Source organism: Diospyros lotus, chromosome 1, assembly GCF_014633365.1.
Source record: "Diospyros lotus cultivar Yz01 chromosome 1, ASM1463336v1, whole genome shotgun sequence".
In the NCBI taxonomy this organism is placed as follows: Eukaryota; Viridiplantae; Streptophyta; class Magnoliopsida; order Ericales; family Ebenaceae; genus Diospyros; species Diospyros lotus.
The window spans coordinates 47,317,967-47,330,976 of NC_068338.1; the positions used below are offsets into that span (position 1 = coordinate 47,317,967).

Here is a 13,010-nt window from a genome sequence, read left to right on the forward strand (position 1 = left end):
GTATTATAGTCCAAGAATAAAGATATTTTTTAATTTTAAAATTATTTTTAAATATTAATAACTGACATGTCATGTTTGTCAGTTATTAATATAATATAATACCCTTTTCCTTTCGAGACTCTATTTCCACGTTAGCAAATGAAATTATGGAAAGGGTTAATGAGTTGTCTTGTCATCTCAAAGTACATGTCATGTTTGTCACCTTATAATATATATAATATAGATAGAAAATGGGCGATTAAAATAACTTATTCGAACAGAATATGAATATACAATACACAAAAAAATAGTTTTCAAAATGGTTGTCTAAAGTGTGAAATTTCAATTTTATCTTAAAGTTGGCTGTCGATGTGAAAAATAAGCAAGCTTAGGGAACCGATTTAAACACTCTTTTTCCAAGGAAAAATTATTTTATTATGAAAAAATCTCACCTCTACTTGGTCTAAAGAAAACCTAAAATAAAGTATAACTATATGTGTAATCCTTAATGATATATATCTTAATTTAGATAAAAGCAAAACGAGTGTCCTTCAGATGGTGTTTACATAAAAATCTATTATCATACAATTGGGTCTATCTTTCTAATAATAGGGGAGAATATTAACACAAGTTAAATTTATACCTTAAATGGAAAAAAGTTAAAGTTACCTTCTAATCAATTTCTATCACATCTCTCATTGATTGATGTATCACCTAACATTTCATTTACACTAAAATTGATATTATGTTCACACCCTTCATTTAATATCAAAATCAAATGCTCACCCATGTTTACAGTACATAAATAAATGTTTACATAAAAAATCAAATCAAAATAAAATATGATTTTTTATTTTTTATTTTCTCATTAGAAAAGTGAAAAACTCATCACAAATGTCTATAATTAAAATAACGTTATCGTCTTCTAATTTCAATAGTATTTTTACTTTAAAATTTGTGCAACAAAATATAGCTTTTTGGTGCAAGAAGTAGGTATTTTTGAAAAGTTGGTAATCTTAGTGGCCATACTAACTGGAGGTCTTCCTGTCATGCTCTAATTGCCTTCTCAAGCACTTGTGCAGGGAGGAAGTTTGTCCTTTACAGCTTTTGAAGAAGAAAAGGAAGAATCTTAAAAGAAAGCAACTCAGTCCAGTTCTTTCTCAACGCTTGGCCACCACTACAGCCTCTTCACAACCTTTTCTTTTAGCCCATTGGATTTCAACAGGAAGATTTGCCTGCTTTATTTCCTGAGCTCTATCTATCTTCCCTTGAAAAGGGTCCCACCTGACTCATCTCCGACGCAACATCTGAAGATCGTCAAAGTTTTCAGTTGACCAATTACGTCTCTTGTATTTAATTATGGAACTATGCTGTTAGTTTCAAAACAAATAACTATATGTCCATTTCACAAGAGATAATCGTAACGTTTTATCAATGTTAAAAATGTAAAAAATAAAGAAGGAACACTACAATAGATCCTTTTTGTTGTAAATGGAAATACTTCCATTGAGAATAAAGAAAAAACAAAAAAAAAAAGAAATATAGGATCAAAACTCAAAAATTACAAATAATAAAGAAAAAATAATAACAAATGAAAAAAAAAAAAAGTAGAATCATGTGGAGATGGTTCTTTGCGACTTCAACAATGGTGATGTGTGATATAATATGACAACGGAGAGGAGGAGCAGGAATAAAGAGAGGGTATAAATGAGGGTATTTTGGGCAGCTCATCCAACAATTTTGACATCGTCGTCACTTTTCCATTTAACAACCTTAACGTCTGTTTAAAGGTAGGGGTAAAATAAAATTATTTTTAATTTAAAATATAGATAATCGGTATAATTTTTAAAAGTCTTAAATGCTTTTTTTTTTTTTTTTTACGTTAAATCAGAATATATGGTGTACTTTATCTCAAAACCCGCCGCTTCGCACCTCACCCTTATAAAACGTGACAGCCGTCAGAGCTCTGTCCATCTTTGCTTTCTCTCCAGAGTAGGGACACTTCTTCTATTGCGGTCCAGCCTCTCAAATGGCTCAGGTAATTGATCATCTCCGAATTCTAATTTCTCAACTCTTCTACTTACGGTTTGGAGAATCAATACGCACCAAATTCACATTCAATTTATTTGGATTTTGTTTGCAGAAGGTAGTGTTGAAGGTGATGACCATGTCCGATGACAAGACGAAGCAGAAAGCCATAGAAGCCGCTGCCGATATCTACGGTAATCTCAGTATATATATATACTCTGCTAAATAGGAAACTTTTTCTATCAACTGTTGAAGAAATTCAACACAATCTGCAATTCGTCTTCTACAATAAGCTTAATTTTCCTTCTACAAGATCTCCATCGGAGTATTCTTTAAATTTCCTTTTTTTTTTTTTTCAATTTTATCTCTCGTATGATCAATATATATATATATATAATACGTATATTGATGAACAGGAGTGGATTCAATAGCAGCGAGTCTGACGGAGCAGAAGCTGACGGTGATCGGAGAGATGGACACGGTGGCCGTGGTGAAGAAGCTGAAGAAGGTCGCGAAGGTTGATATAATCTCAGTCGGACCGGCGAAAGAGGAGAAGAAGGAAGAGAAGAAAGAAGAGAAGAAAGACGAAAAGAAAGAGGAGGCAAAGCCAGAGGAGAAGAAAGAGGAAAAAAAAGAGGACGAGAAAAAAGCAGCGTAAACGTGCAAAATTCCAAAATGCTTTTTCCATATGAACGTTCTTTTGGTAACCTTTCCAACCCTAGAAAGGAAAGGAGGAACGTCAAGAACAATGTGCTTCCCAGTAGCTACAGTAATAGCTACCCTTCTGTTTTGTGTTTCCTAAGGTTTCTATCTTTTAAAATCATTTTCTTTTGGTATCTAAATGAGTAAACAGTAAATCCAGATATATAAAGTTGTTATCCTCGCTTTGGGTTTTCTCATCTCGGCCGCGTATTCTCGAATACTCTTCTCACTTCCATTTGCATCCCCATTAATTCCTTATTTAATCTCCCTAGAGTAATGGTATTAATACCCAAAATCAATTTGTAGATTTTTATAAAAATTAAAGAATAATTTATCAAAAACATGAATCAATCAATCAATCTATAAATTAATCGCTGTTATCTACTGTTTATTATAGATTACGGGAACATAACTAAAATAAGCAAATCAAATGTAGGATAAAGGTATAAAATAATTACTACACGTGAGGGAACTTTGTTCTCTTTTTATTCTTTTTATTCTTTTTTTCTCATCTTATAAAATTTGGCCTGAAGTTTCCTAAATTATTTAAATATTCACCTGACTCTAAAATCTCACAAATTCTCCACCAGAAAAGGCCAGTGAGAGAAAGAAACCACAAAACCAAAACCAAACCGGTTGAACATGACTAGTTTGTAATTTGCTCAAATGACAAAGCCTTAGATCACTTTATGGTTTATGCCCAAGCCCAATGGACATCTCTTTCTGTATTTCCCGTGAGCATTCTTCCTGCACGGTATATTCGCTCGCTCTTTGGTCAATTTTTGCCCTAGAAAATGAAATTCGAGCAAAAATATAGTATTATACCAAAAAACTCGTGTACAGAAGGAACGAATATTAGTTGCTACAACAAAAAATCTCAATCCTCCTAGATACTGTCGGTTACGTAATTCTGATTCGCTAATATTAGTTATTATATAAACTCTTAACTAGAGTAGAAATCACATGGACACTAGCTTAAAGCTTAAGGAAACCCCATTATCATCACAATTGTCTGCCACGTGAAGTACGAAAGGCACCTCTCCCCCCCGCCCCTTCTTTTAAACGCCAGTATTGCCGGGTTGCTAACAACTTGAAAACTAGTCCTGTCAACAGGTGAAATAGGTTCTTTAATAATTCTCATAGTTAACTAAACATTGGGTTCCGGCAGCAAATCAGTAACATTCAGAGGGAGCCACATCTAACTCCATTTTTTCCACGGAGAAAATTGTTGGTGGTAACAAAAGGCACCAGGTTCATCACCCTTTCAAGGACCAAATGAATCGTCAAGCAACACTCTGAATGTGCAGGGATCCAAGCCAGTAAGCCTGTTTCAGTCTCTGCATGTCAACCAGCAGCCATTATTCTCTCTTGTTCCTTGACGTAGGACTTCTTTTTAAGCAGAGAGTCTATGGTGCAATACAATAAGGAAGATATAAAGGACCATAGCTCAAAGAAAAAATAAACAGAAACCCATGCGTCCTATAAATCATCAACGAAGTTGTGATTTCTTTTCTCATCTTATGCTTTAATAAGTGTCAGTAGAGGTGATGCCCAACAAGAGAGTGCAAGATTTTTGTATTTTAACCCAGTGCAGGCCCTGCAGGGAGAACAGAAATGCTTCTGAATAACTAGACAATATTACTAGTACATTAGTAAGATAAAGAAAGCCCAAAAGGTTTGAGGCACCATTCTGACTGAATTTTTCAATTTAAGTTGACAACAAAACTAGTTAAAGCCTAGCATAGAGAATCAGGGGACCACATCTAAGCTGAATGTTGCACGAGATTTGAGTGGCAGTCCGGTTACTGGGGATATGGTATTTTGTCATGCACTGAATCATTGAGACGTGGAAGAGTTTATTTCCTATTGTTGGGGATCCTTCAATCTTCATCATATTGAGTGAATCATTCTTGGCTTGTAGATTTACTCGTATCAGTTATGCAAGTTATGGTAGGCTAGAAATGAAATATTTTCAGGACATGCTTTTCCATTGGAAGGTACAAGGGTGCGAAAGGCTACCTAAAAAGGTGATTCCTTTAGTATTGACTAATAATAATTTGGTAAGAGACAAGTTCTTGTCAATTGGAATTGTACATGCAAAAGGGGTGGGGAATGGTGGATTCATTGTGATTCAGAAAAGATTGGGACACCCCCGGTCTTTGATTTGTCCAGGATTGAGTGGTTTCTCAAGGATTCTAGTGGATTTGTGTGGTGGACAGGGTTTTGCATGCAGAACCACAGCAAACAAGCTTCAGATAAAAGTTCCTCAGATAGACTGACAGCCTGGCTGTAATGTGGTTGATTTTGGGAGAGTGGAAGCAAGCACTTTGAAGGGAAGGAATTTCCTACTTTTGAATGTAAGGGGATGGTGCTATCTTTTCTGTGCAGTTGACTCCCAGGCGGAGACGGATCAACCATAAAGTTATTATTCTTCTTTTTATCGTCCTTTGAATAATATTTGTATTAAATGTTTGGACAATTCAGGTTCGTTTGTACATAGGTAACACTCTCTTGGTGCCTTTTAATCTTTTAGCTATTACTTTCACTAATTTAATTAACAAAAAAAAAAAAAGGAAAGAAAGAATATGTAGGACTACATTTCAAGAACATAATATTATGAGAAGGCATCTTCAGATACGCCTTCGACACACATACTTTCTCGTAGTCTTTCTACATCTTAACACATCTGCCCAGACAATTCCAGGGCCCTTTGCCTATAGAATCAACCATCCAAGTTTTAGTAGAACACATTGATATCTGAAGTAGTCATGGTTTTACATAGTTTCGGTTAAACATAAAGTAAATAATAGAAACCCAAAGAGAATATCTAGAGAAACAAGGTTTTATGTATTTTTATTCTTTTTATATATACAAACAGTCAGTTATAGTTGCAGTGAGCCCTAGAATTGTGTCTTAAAACCAAATTAGTTTGTTTATACACCGTTTAAAACATGTATAGCAAGTGCTTGACTAGTGTATCATTGATGGGTAAGATAACTTCATAGAATTAGGGAAGAAAAAAGTTTCTTGGCCATATTCAATTTCTATACTCTATTTTTGCTATGTCAGTACACAAATTGCACTATCTTTCATGATAAAAAAGATTAGGGAACTCTAGCTTCTAAAAACTACTGTGATTTTGGAGAAGCATCAGTGGCTCAGGGTCTCACAAAAGCTGTATCACTCTAAAGCACAGAAGAAGATCAATCTGAGGAAGAGGGAACGCACACTCTAGCTGACTGGAGCTACATATGCACAAAACATGGGAAACGGTAGACCATCTTTCCTACACTGCCATTTGGGGAGGACAGATCCAACTTCTTATTTTTGCATTGTTCATGGTTACTTGGATGATGCTGGCCACAGTTTCAGACTACTCTCTGGGGCACAGGGCCGTCCAAGGGAAAGCAACAGAATGCAAGAAATATCTCCCTGTTTTAAGTGACGTGGAGGAAAAAAGGAATCAAAGAGCTTTTGAATTTTTCTTCTAAGGGAACGCTATTTGTTTCCCTATTTTTGTGGTTCAAAAAAGATATCTTTCAGCCACAAAAACACAGAAGCTCCTACCTACACCATTTTTGGAGTTTTTCTTCTTTGGTAAGTACTTCCAAATCATTTTTTGGATTTTGAAGCACTAGCAAACCATAAAACAGAGACAATCTACACAAGTGAACTATCATAATTTAGGAAGCACTTGAGAACATCCAATACAAGACAAATAAAAGATCCTTTCTAAGACACAGTGATACAATTGTTATGTAAGAAAGAACAGCAAATCTGCAGCTTCAAAAAAATATAAGGTTGCGTTTGGATGGAGGGATTTCTATTTCAAAGAAATATAAGGTTGTCATTTCAAATTCTGTCATTTGAAATGACACCTATGTATTTGTCATTTGAAATTGAAATTATTCAATTTCTTGGTTCCAAATCCAAATGTTTCCAACAATGTAACCAAACAATGGATTTGGCATTTCAAATCCCAAATGACAAATGATATGGTTAAATGACCCTATCCAAGGATAAAATAACCTCTCTTGGAAAGGCACAAAAGAACATCAAGGATAAAATGACCCTGATTTGAAAAACTCTAATTTCTTTTTGTCTACATCATGTAACAAGCTATATTATACAGGAGAAAATAAAATATAATTCATGAAGACTATCACAGGATAGTGCCACAAAATTGGAACTTAAATGAGATCTATGATGAACAATGGGCACAGATATCAAGTGAGCTGGGGCAACAGGTACGTAATAAAGTTACAGGCTGAATTACCCTCACCATAAGTAACATAGCTTTAACATCTCTTGTACCCCTTGAACTTCGAAACAAGATGGACGTACTGCCCCTTTTCCACCATATGTCTTATTACTTCATGAGCTTGATAAAGCTTTCCAGCATTCCGCAAATTACTAACTAAAGTGTTATACACGAGAAAATTTGGATTACAGCCTCTAGATTCCATCTCATTGAGCATCAGACAAGCCTCCTTGAATTTTCCTTCCATACAAAGCCCTCGCATAATGGAATTGTAAGTAAATACATTTGGCATCTGCCCCTTGATAATCATGTCATCAAATAATTCCCGTGCCTTATTAAGTTTCCCTCCCTCAATATATCCTGTGATCATAACGGTATAGCAGACTACATCAGGCCTGCACCCATGCTTAATCATCTCATCAAAAAAATACTTGCACCCATCCAAATTTCCTGCTCGGCTGAGCCCATCCATCAATGTCGTGAAGTGAAGAACACTTGGATCACAACCTACTTCCTTCATGTGGTTCAGAAGACTGAGTGCCGCAAGCGGTTTGTCCCCTTTGCCAAGAACATGGAGAAGGATGTTAAAGGTATGAAAATCCGGTGAAAACCCACTTCTACCCATTTCATCTAACAATCTATGAAACTGATCTAGCTTCCCCAGTCTATACTTCACACACATAAGTATATTGTAAGTCAAAATATCAGGGGAATGACCATCAATCAACATCTGTTGATATACCCACTCAATCAACCTATACTGCTTTACAACAAGAAGCGAATGTAAAATTGCATTGAATGAATGCTTGAATGGCCTGTAACTAAATGTCTTTGATTTGATGAATCTCTCTGTGACTTTCCTGGCTAAGCCAGCCTCTCCACACGTACATATCAATATGTTAAATGTCCGTGCAGTGGTGGGGAATCCCTTCTCAATCATCTCATCTACCAGCCTCCACATAGCCTTGAACTCATCTGACTCTGCAAAAACCTCCATTATCAAATGGTAAGAACTTGCCGTGTGCCTGTAATTTTCTTGTTCACCAGACCACGTGAAAAATTTGTAAGCCACTTTTGCACAGCGGTTCTTATTCACATAGTTAATTTCCTTCAGAATCCCCAAAAGAACTTCTCTCACGAGCACACCCGAAACCCTTATTCTCAAATCATCTAAAGCCGCCTTGGTATCATACCCAGGCCCATCTTGTTTCAGAATTTCAAGAACCCTGTCAGCATCAGATCTCACTGCCGCAAAATAACTCCGCTTTGCAGAGAAATTTCTCAGCGAATGGCCATCATGACCATTCTCTAACTCAAGCTTTTCATATATAGAATCTGTTTCTGGGTTCTTCCAAACTTCTTTCAGTATTCTCTCTATGTCGTCGAACCCTTCATTGACGCCATTCCTGCAATAGTTACGGCTGCATACGAAACGTGAAATGCCGGAAAAGCAAGAGAATCTCCGAAACAAACGCCGACCAAGTAGAGCTATAGAACACATCATGAGACGAAACAAATAGATGGGAAATACCCATTATGCGTCCAAGTTTTCTATCTCCAGAAAAGCGAACAAATCCACCGGCAGAATTCGATATCCAAACACAGACCGGTTTGAGGGATTCGATCTTTGGCGTTGAAGATATAGAAAGGCACCCATTAAGAGGCAAAAACACAGAGCCACGAAACTCTCTGAATCCTGTTATGCGAATTCATCTCAAGACAAACACAACGAAATCGGAATACCTTTACAGTAGTTTTCAGTCCCAGTTCAGAAATCAAACAGCATAAATCTAAACCCGAAAACCGAAACTAGGATTTTGAAATTTGAAGTGTTGAATTCAATAGTGGTAGAGAAGGGTTTAGAGACTGTGGAGCGCAGCGAGTAAAGTACCTGGTGAGCATGGTGCCTTCCTCGGCGGCACCGGTTTGTAGTTTGTACGAAGCCCTGCTCAGCTTGGGCTCGGCGTTTGCGTTTGAAAGATAAAAAAAGAGATTTACCGGGTCAAAACTGTAACAATAGAAAATAATGGGGGTCCAAAAGAATAAGAGGGGTTCGGGTGCCTGATAAACAGGGACAGTGAGTCACTGGCTAGGTTCTTACGTGTTTTTTTTTTTTTGATAAAAGAAAAATATATTGGCATGAAATAATTAAATACAAGATTAAGTTAGGGCATATCATAAGTTAAACCAACAAACAAATCTCAGTGTCTCTCACACATTGAAAGCATAACGGGATCCAAAGTGAAAAAGAGACCACAACCATCCCAAGAAGAGAGGTGGAAAAGACATAGTTGAGAAACCATAAATCCCGGCAAGCAGCAAAGGGATAAAAGCCAACAATGAACCAATGCCGGCCCTTGAAGAAATCAAGGAAACAACAAACAACGAAGGCATGAAGAAATAATTTGATAAATCACCTAACTTTTAGAATAAGTCATATCCAATAAATTGATACCTAAAAGACCAAATGACGAGAAATCTATTAAGGTTGTTTTCGATTCCACCACATTGTCGCCACATGAAACCCTAACTCCAACTATGCCATGGCTTCAAGCGGATGTAGGGGGTTTATAACCGATGTCAACTTCAGTCATCTCTCAGATCTACCCTGCAGATCTGATCTATTTGAAAAAAGAAAACTAAAATGACCTATGAATCTAAGGGTAAGTCTTTTTTCAAATTTATCTTTGAATTCGTGTTTGCATGTTCTATAAAAATGACACTACAAGTGAAAAAATCTAATCACACGACAAGATAAAAGAAATACATAAAAAATATATTTATAACACTTTGTCATACCACGACAAAGAAAACAACAATTAAGTAAAGCTACATATAAATTGATCCGATCCATAGTAAAGTATCATCCTTAAATAGCCAACTACACATTGAACATATAAGTAGAGATCTCAAATAAACGTGATATAAACTTAGCTCATGACACTCAAAAAATTATTAGTGAAAATACTTGAACTATAAATAAAATTAGGAATATTTGAATCATACAAGAAAGTCAGTATAACACATTTTTACCACTAGTAAAGCTTCATAAATAAAGTCAATCTAGGACCAAGAGACATTCAAACCACATCTGAGACATGAGCCTCCATACTAATCCCACCATCACGAGACAATTGACAAAAAAATCGACTCCACCAATATACCATGCAAATGCCAAGGATCCAACCATAAGAAAACTAATCAGCCATCCTTATTATGTTAACATGGCTTGAAGTTTGACATATAATTATAAAAATCCTGATTTAGTTTGAAAATTTATAAAATATAGATTTAAAAACTTTTATTAGTCAATATTTTTAGCATTATACAATGGCATTTAAATTTTTTAAATTCTCACGGAGACCTTCTGCTTCAATTTCTTTCTACCTTAACTTTATTTCTCCTGCTCTCTCTCATTTTCCTTTTATCCGAAAATGATAATAACAATGTGTTCTTTTCTTATTCATTTCTCTCTTTCTCTATCTCATTTTCTTTCTTTTTCCATTTATTTTAACAGTTTTCCAATCTAAATAACCTTTATCTTTATCCATCCTCGCATCTCTCTATCTTTTCCTTCTTTTTTATTTATTTCTTCCAACAAAGAACGCATCATTCTCTTTTTACCCTTTTGTCATCTCTATCTTATTTCGTCATCAAAACCTCGTCAAACATTAGGGTTCATTTGTCAATGTGATAAATATTGGTGGTCAATGATATTTTTTTTTATTTCTAAATTAATAGAGAAAGGGAGAGAGATAATAAATAAAATTATAGAGATAAAATAATAATTTTATGTTATTTTTAACAATATATGTAATCTCTGTAGCTTTTAAAAATAAAAATTAAGATCTTATAACTATTGTAAACCCAATGAATGATTAGTGTAATTTACTCTTTTACTTTTTCCCAATTGTTTTTCAAATTTTTCAGTTTGTGTTTTCCCCACTTTCGTAGCAAAATAGCAAATAAATATAAATTAAAAATAGAATTAAATGGGATTAATAGATTTGGCATATAACTTAGTTGACGCAATCTAAAATACAATAGAGATGTGTATAATTTTGTATACTCGATCCTAAATTTAGGACATTTTGTTTATTATTTTTATATTGTATTATAGTGCATTATTTTATATATTGATTTTACAGATACTTTCAAACACGTACACATGCATGATGCATGTACTCCCCTCGGCAGATCAACTTTTATTTTCGTTCAAATTTATAAATTTGCCCCTACTGGAGTTAAATATTACAACAAATTGTTGCTCTCCCCACCAACTCCCTCCTTTCCTCGTGTTAAACTCATAAAATACTAAGCTTGCGTTTGATAGACATTGAGAATAAGTGAGGAATTCATTTTTCATCTAAATTTCAAAAAATTATATCAAATAGCTTTTCAATTCCATGGAATTCAAATTTTATTTTAGTTCAAAAAGTAAATATTTTCCTTGAAATCAATAAATTGGAATTCCTAAGGGTTGGAGTGAGAATTGGAATTCCACCCTCATTTTCCAATTCTATCAAACACACCCTAAGGGCATTTTCGAATTTTTAAAAGTTTGAGGTAACACCAAAGAGAAGTTTTATTGGCATCTATACTTTTTGCTCTTTGTCATCATAGATAATCAAAATTTTACAATTACTATTCGCACATGCCACATACTTTTATTATTCTTTGCAATTATTTATATTCCAAAACTATTCGCACTCACACATCCATTGCACAAACGCACAACCACAGCCCATACCTCGTGCACGTGTAATAGATTTTAAAATTGAGTAATGTCGGAGATGTTTCAGCGCCAAGGTTTGAAGGCATCAAAGGCATGCAAACGCCGACGGTCGATGCCTTCGAACCCCAGGGTTCAGAGGCAAAGTTTGAAGGTAGTTGATCCAATCATATCAGCATAATGAGAAGACTTGCAACCCTCGCCCTAGTTGCAAATGCCAATTGCTCTATAAAAGAAAAGTGTAAACAATTCAGTGATAATGTTTCTTTTGCCCCATTTCTTTCTCTCTTTCTCCTAAGACCATTTGGGTTGCCCCGCCACAAGCTAGAACGTATTCACTCAACACCTATAGTGTGCAAAACGCACACACCCAAGTGGGGTTTTATTTTTTGAGATGAAATCAATGGCTTCTCAGTTTGGCGCATAGAGGGGCAACCACCCTTAGAAACATCCAATCTCTTTGTCAGAAGTCGTATTCATTTTCTCACAAGTCTTTCATTAAGGGCTCGTTTTGCCATAGAATATGCAAATGAATATAAAAGAAAAGAAATGAAATGAAAGTGATTCACGCATATTTTTTTGTAAGGGTTGTTGAGCTTGGCTTAAAAAATCATCAACTCTCAAACAATTGCTGTGGAGATAGAGATCACCTTTATAAGGAGAAGAATAACGACTCTAGCAAAATTCCTTCACCCCATGTTGAGCCTCGAGTGTGGCGTTCTCCAAATTCCAAGGTTTGAAGAAGTTGGATTCCCCTGAATCTTAGGTTTCCTGAATCCTAGGATTCAGGAAGCTCCAAGTTTTTTGAGTTCTTCAAACCCCAGGATTTGGGGAAGTTGGACTTTCCTGACTTGCAAGTCTCCTACGACAACGACAAATGGTATTACAACTAGTATACTTATTTGTCCATCAAATGATTTGTAGTGTTATTCTTCTGAGTAGTTATTCTCTTTCTTGTCAAACTCTGTCCATGTCATCAATATTTGAGTATAGTTATCCATGGTTGAACTCTGACTGGTTAATATACTGAGGAAAAAATGGCTGAGTAATTGTGGGCATGAAATAACAAGAAATAAGTAACCTCTTTGCTATGGTGAGAAGAAAATGGCTTTGTGATGATAGGCATAAAATAACACGTAGTGAATTACAGAGTCTGGATGATAAGAAAAAAGTGCGATGGTAAGTGATTGTGTAATGAAAGATAAAACTTGATTTTCATTTGAGGTTATTTTAAATATATTAAGAAGTAGCTCTGTAGAGTAAAAAGCATGAATGCGAATAGAATTTTTTAACACCAAATTGATTGTT

At 35.3% G+C, this 13,010-nt stretch overlaps 2 protein-coding genes across 4 annotated transcripts; one reads left to right on the top strand and one right to left on the bottom strand.

Moving 5' to 3' along the window:
* Positions 1-1,910: 1,910 nt before the first annotated feature.
* On the top strand, positions 1,911-2,906 carry LOC127790977 (heavy metal-associated isoprenylated plant protein 39). The gene is made up of 3 exons (XM_052320717.1): positions 1,911-2,017; positions 2,123-2,201; positions 2,424-2,906. The coding sequence occupies exons 1-3, from the start codon at positions 2,009-2,011 to the stop codon at positions 2,663-2,665; spliced, it is 330 nt and encodes a 109-aa protein (XP_052176677.1). The 5' UTR covers positions 1,911-2,008; the 3' UTR covers positions 2,666-2,906.
* Positions 2,345-8,999, bottom strand: LOC127790963 (pentatricopeptide repeat-containing protein At3g60050-like). Of its 3 annotated transcripts, none has more exons than XM_052320709.1 (2): positions 6,992-8,969; positions 2,345-4,046 (listed from the first exon to the last, which is right to left on the bottom strand). In XM_052320709.1, the coding sequence occupies exon 1, from the start codon at positions 8,472-8,474 to the stop codon at positions 7,008-7,010; it is 1,467 nt and encodes a 488-aa protein (XP_052176669.1). In that variant the 5' UTR covers positions 8,475-8,969; the 3' UTR covers positions 2,345-4,046; positions 6,992-7,007. The 3 variants fall into 3 exon arrangements, with proteins under 3 accessions (XP_052176669.1, XP_052176662.1, XP_052176672.1); XM_052320702.1 differs by lacking the exon at positions 2,345-4,046 and adding an exon at positions 4,057-4,306; XM_052320712.1 differs by lacking the exon at positions 2,345-4,046 and having other exon boundaries at positions 5,555-8,666; positions 8,862-8,999.
* Positions 9,000-13,010: the final 4,011 nt, after the last annotated feature.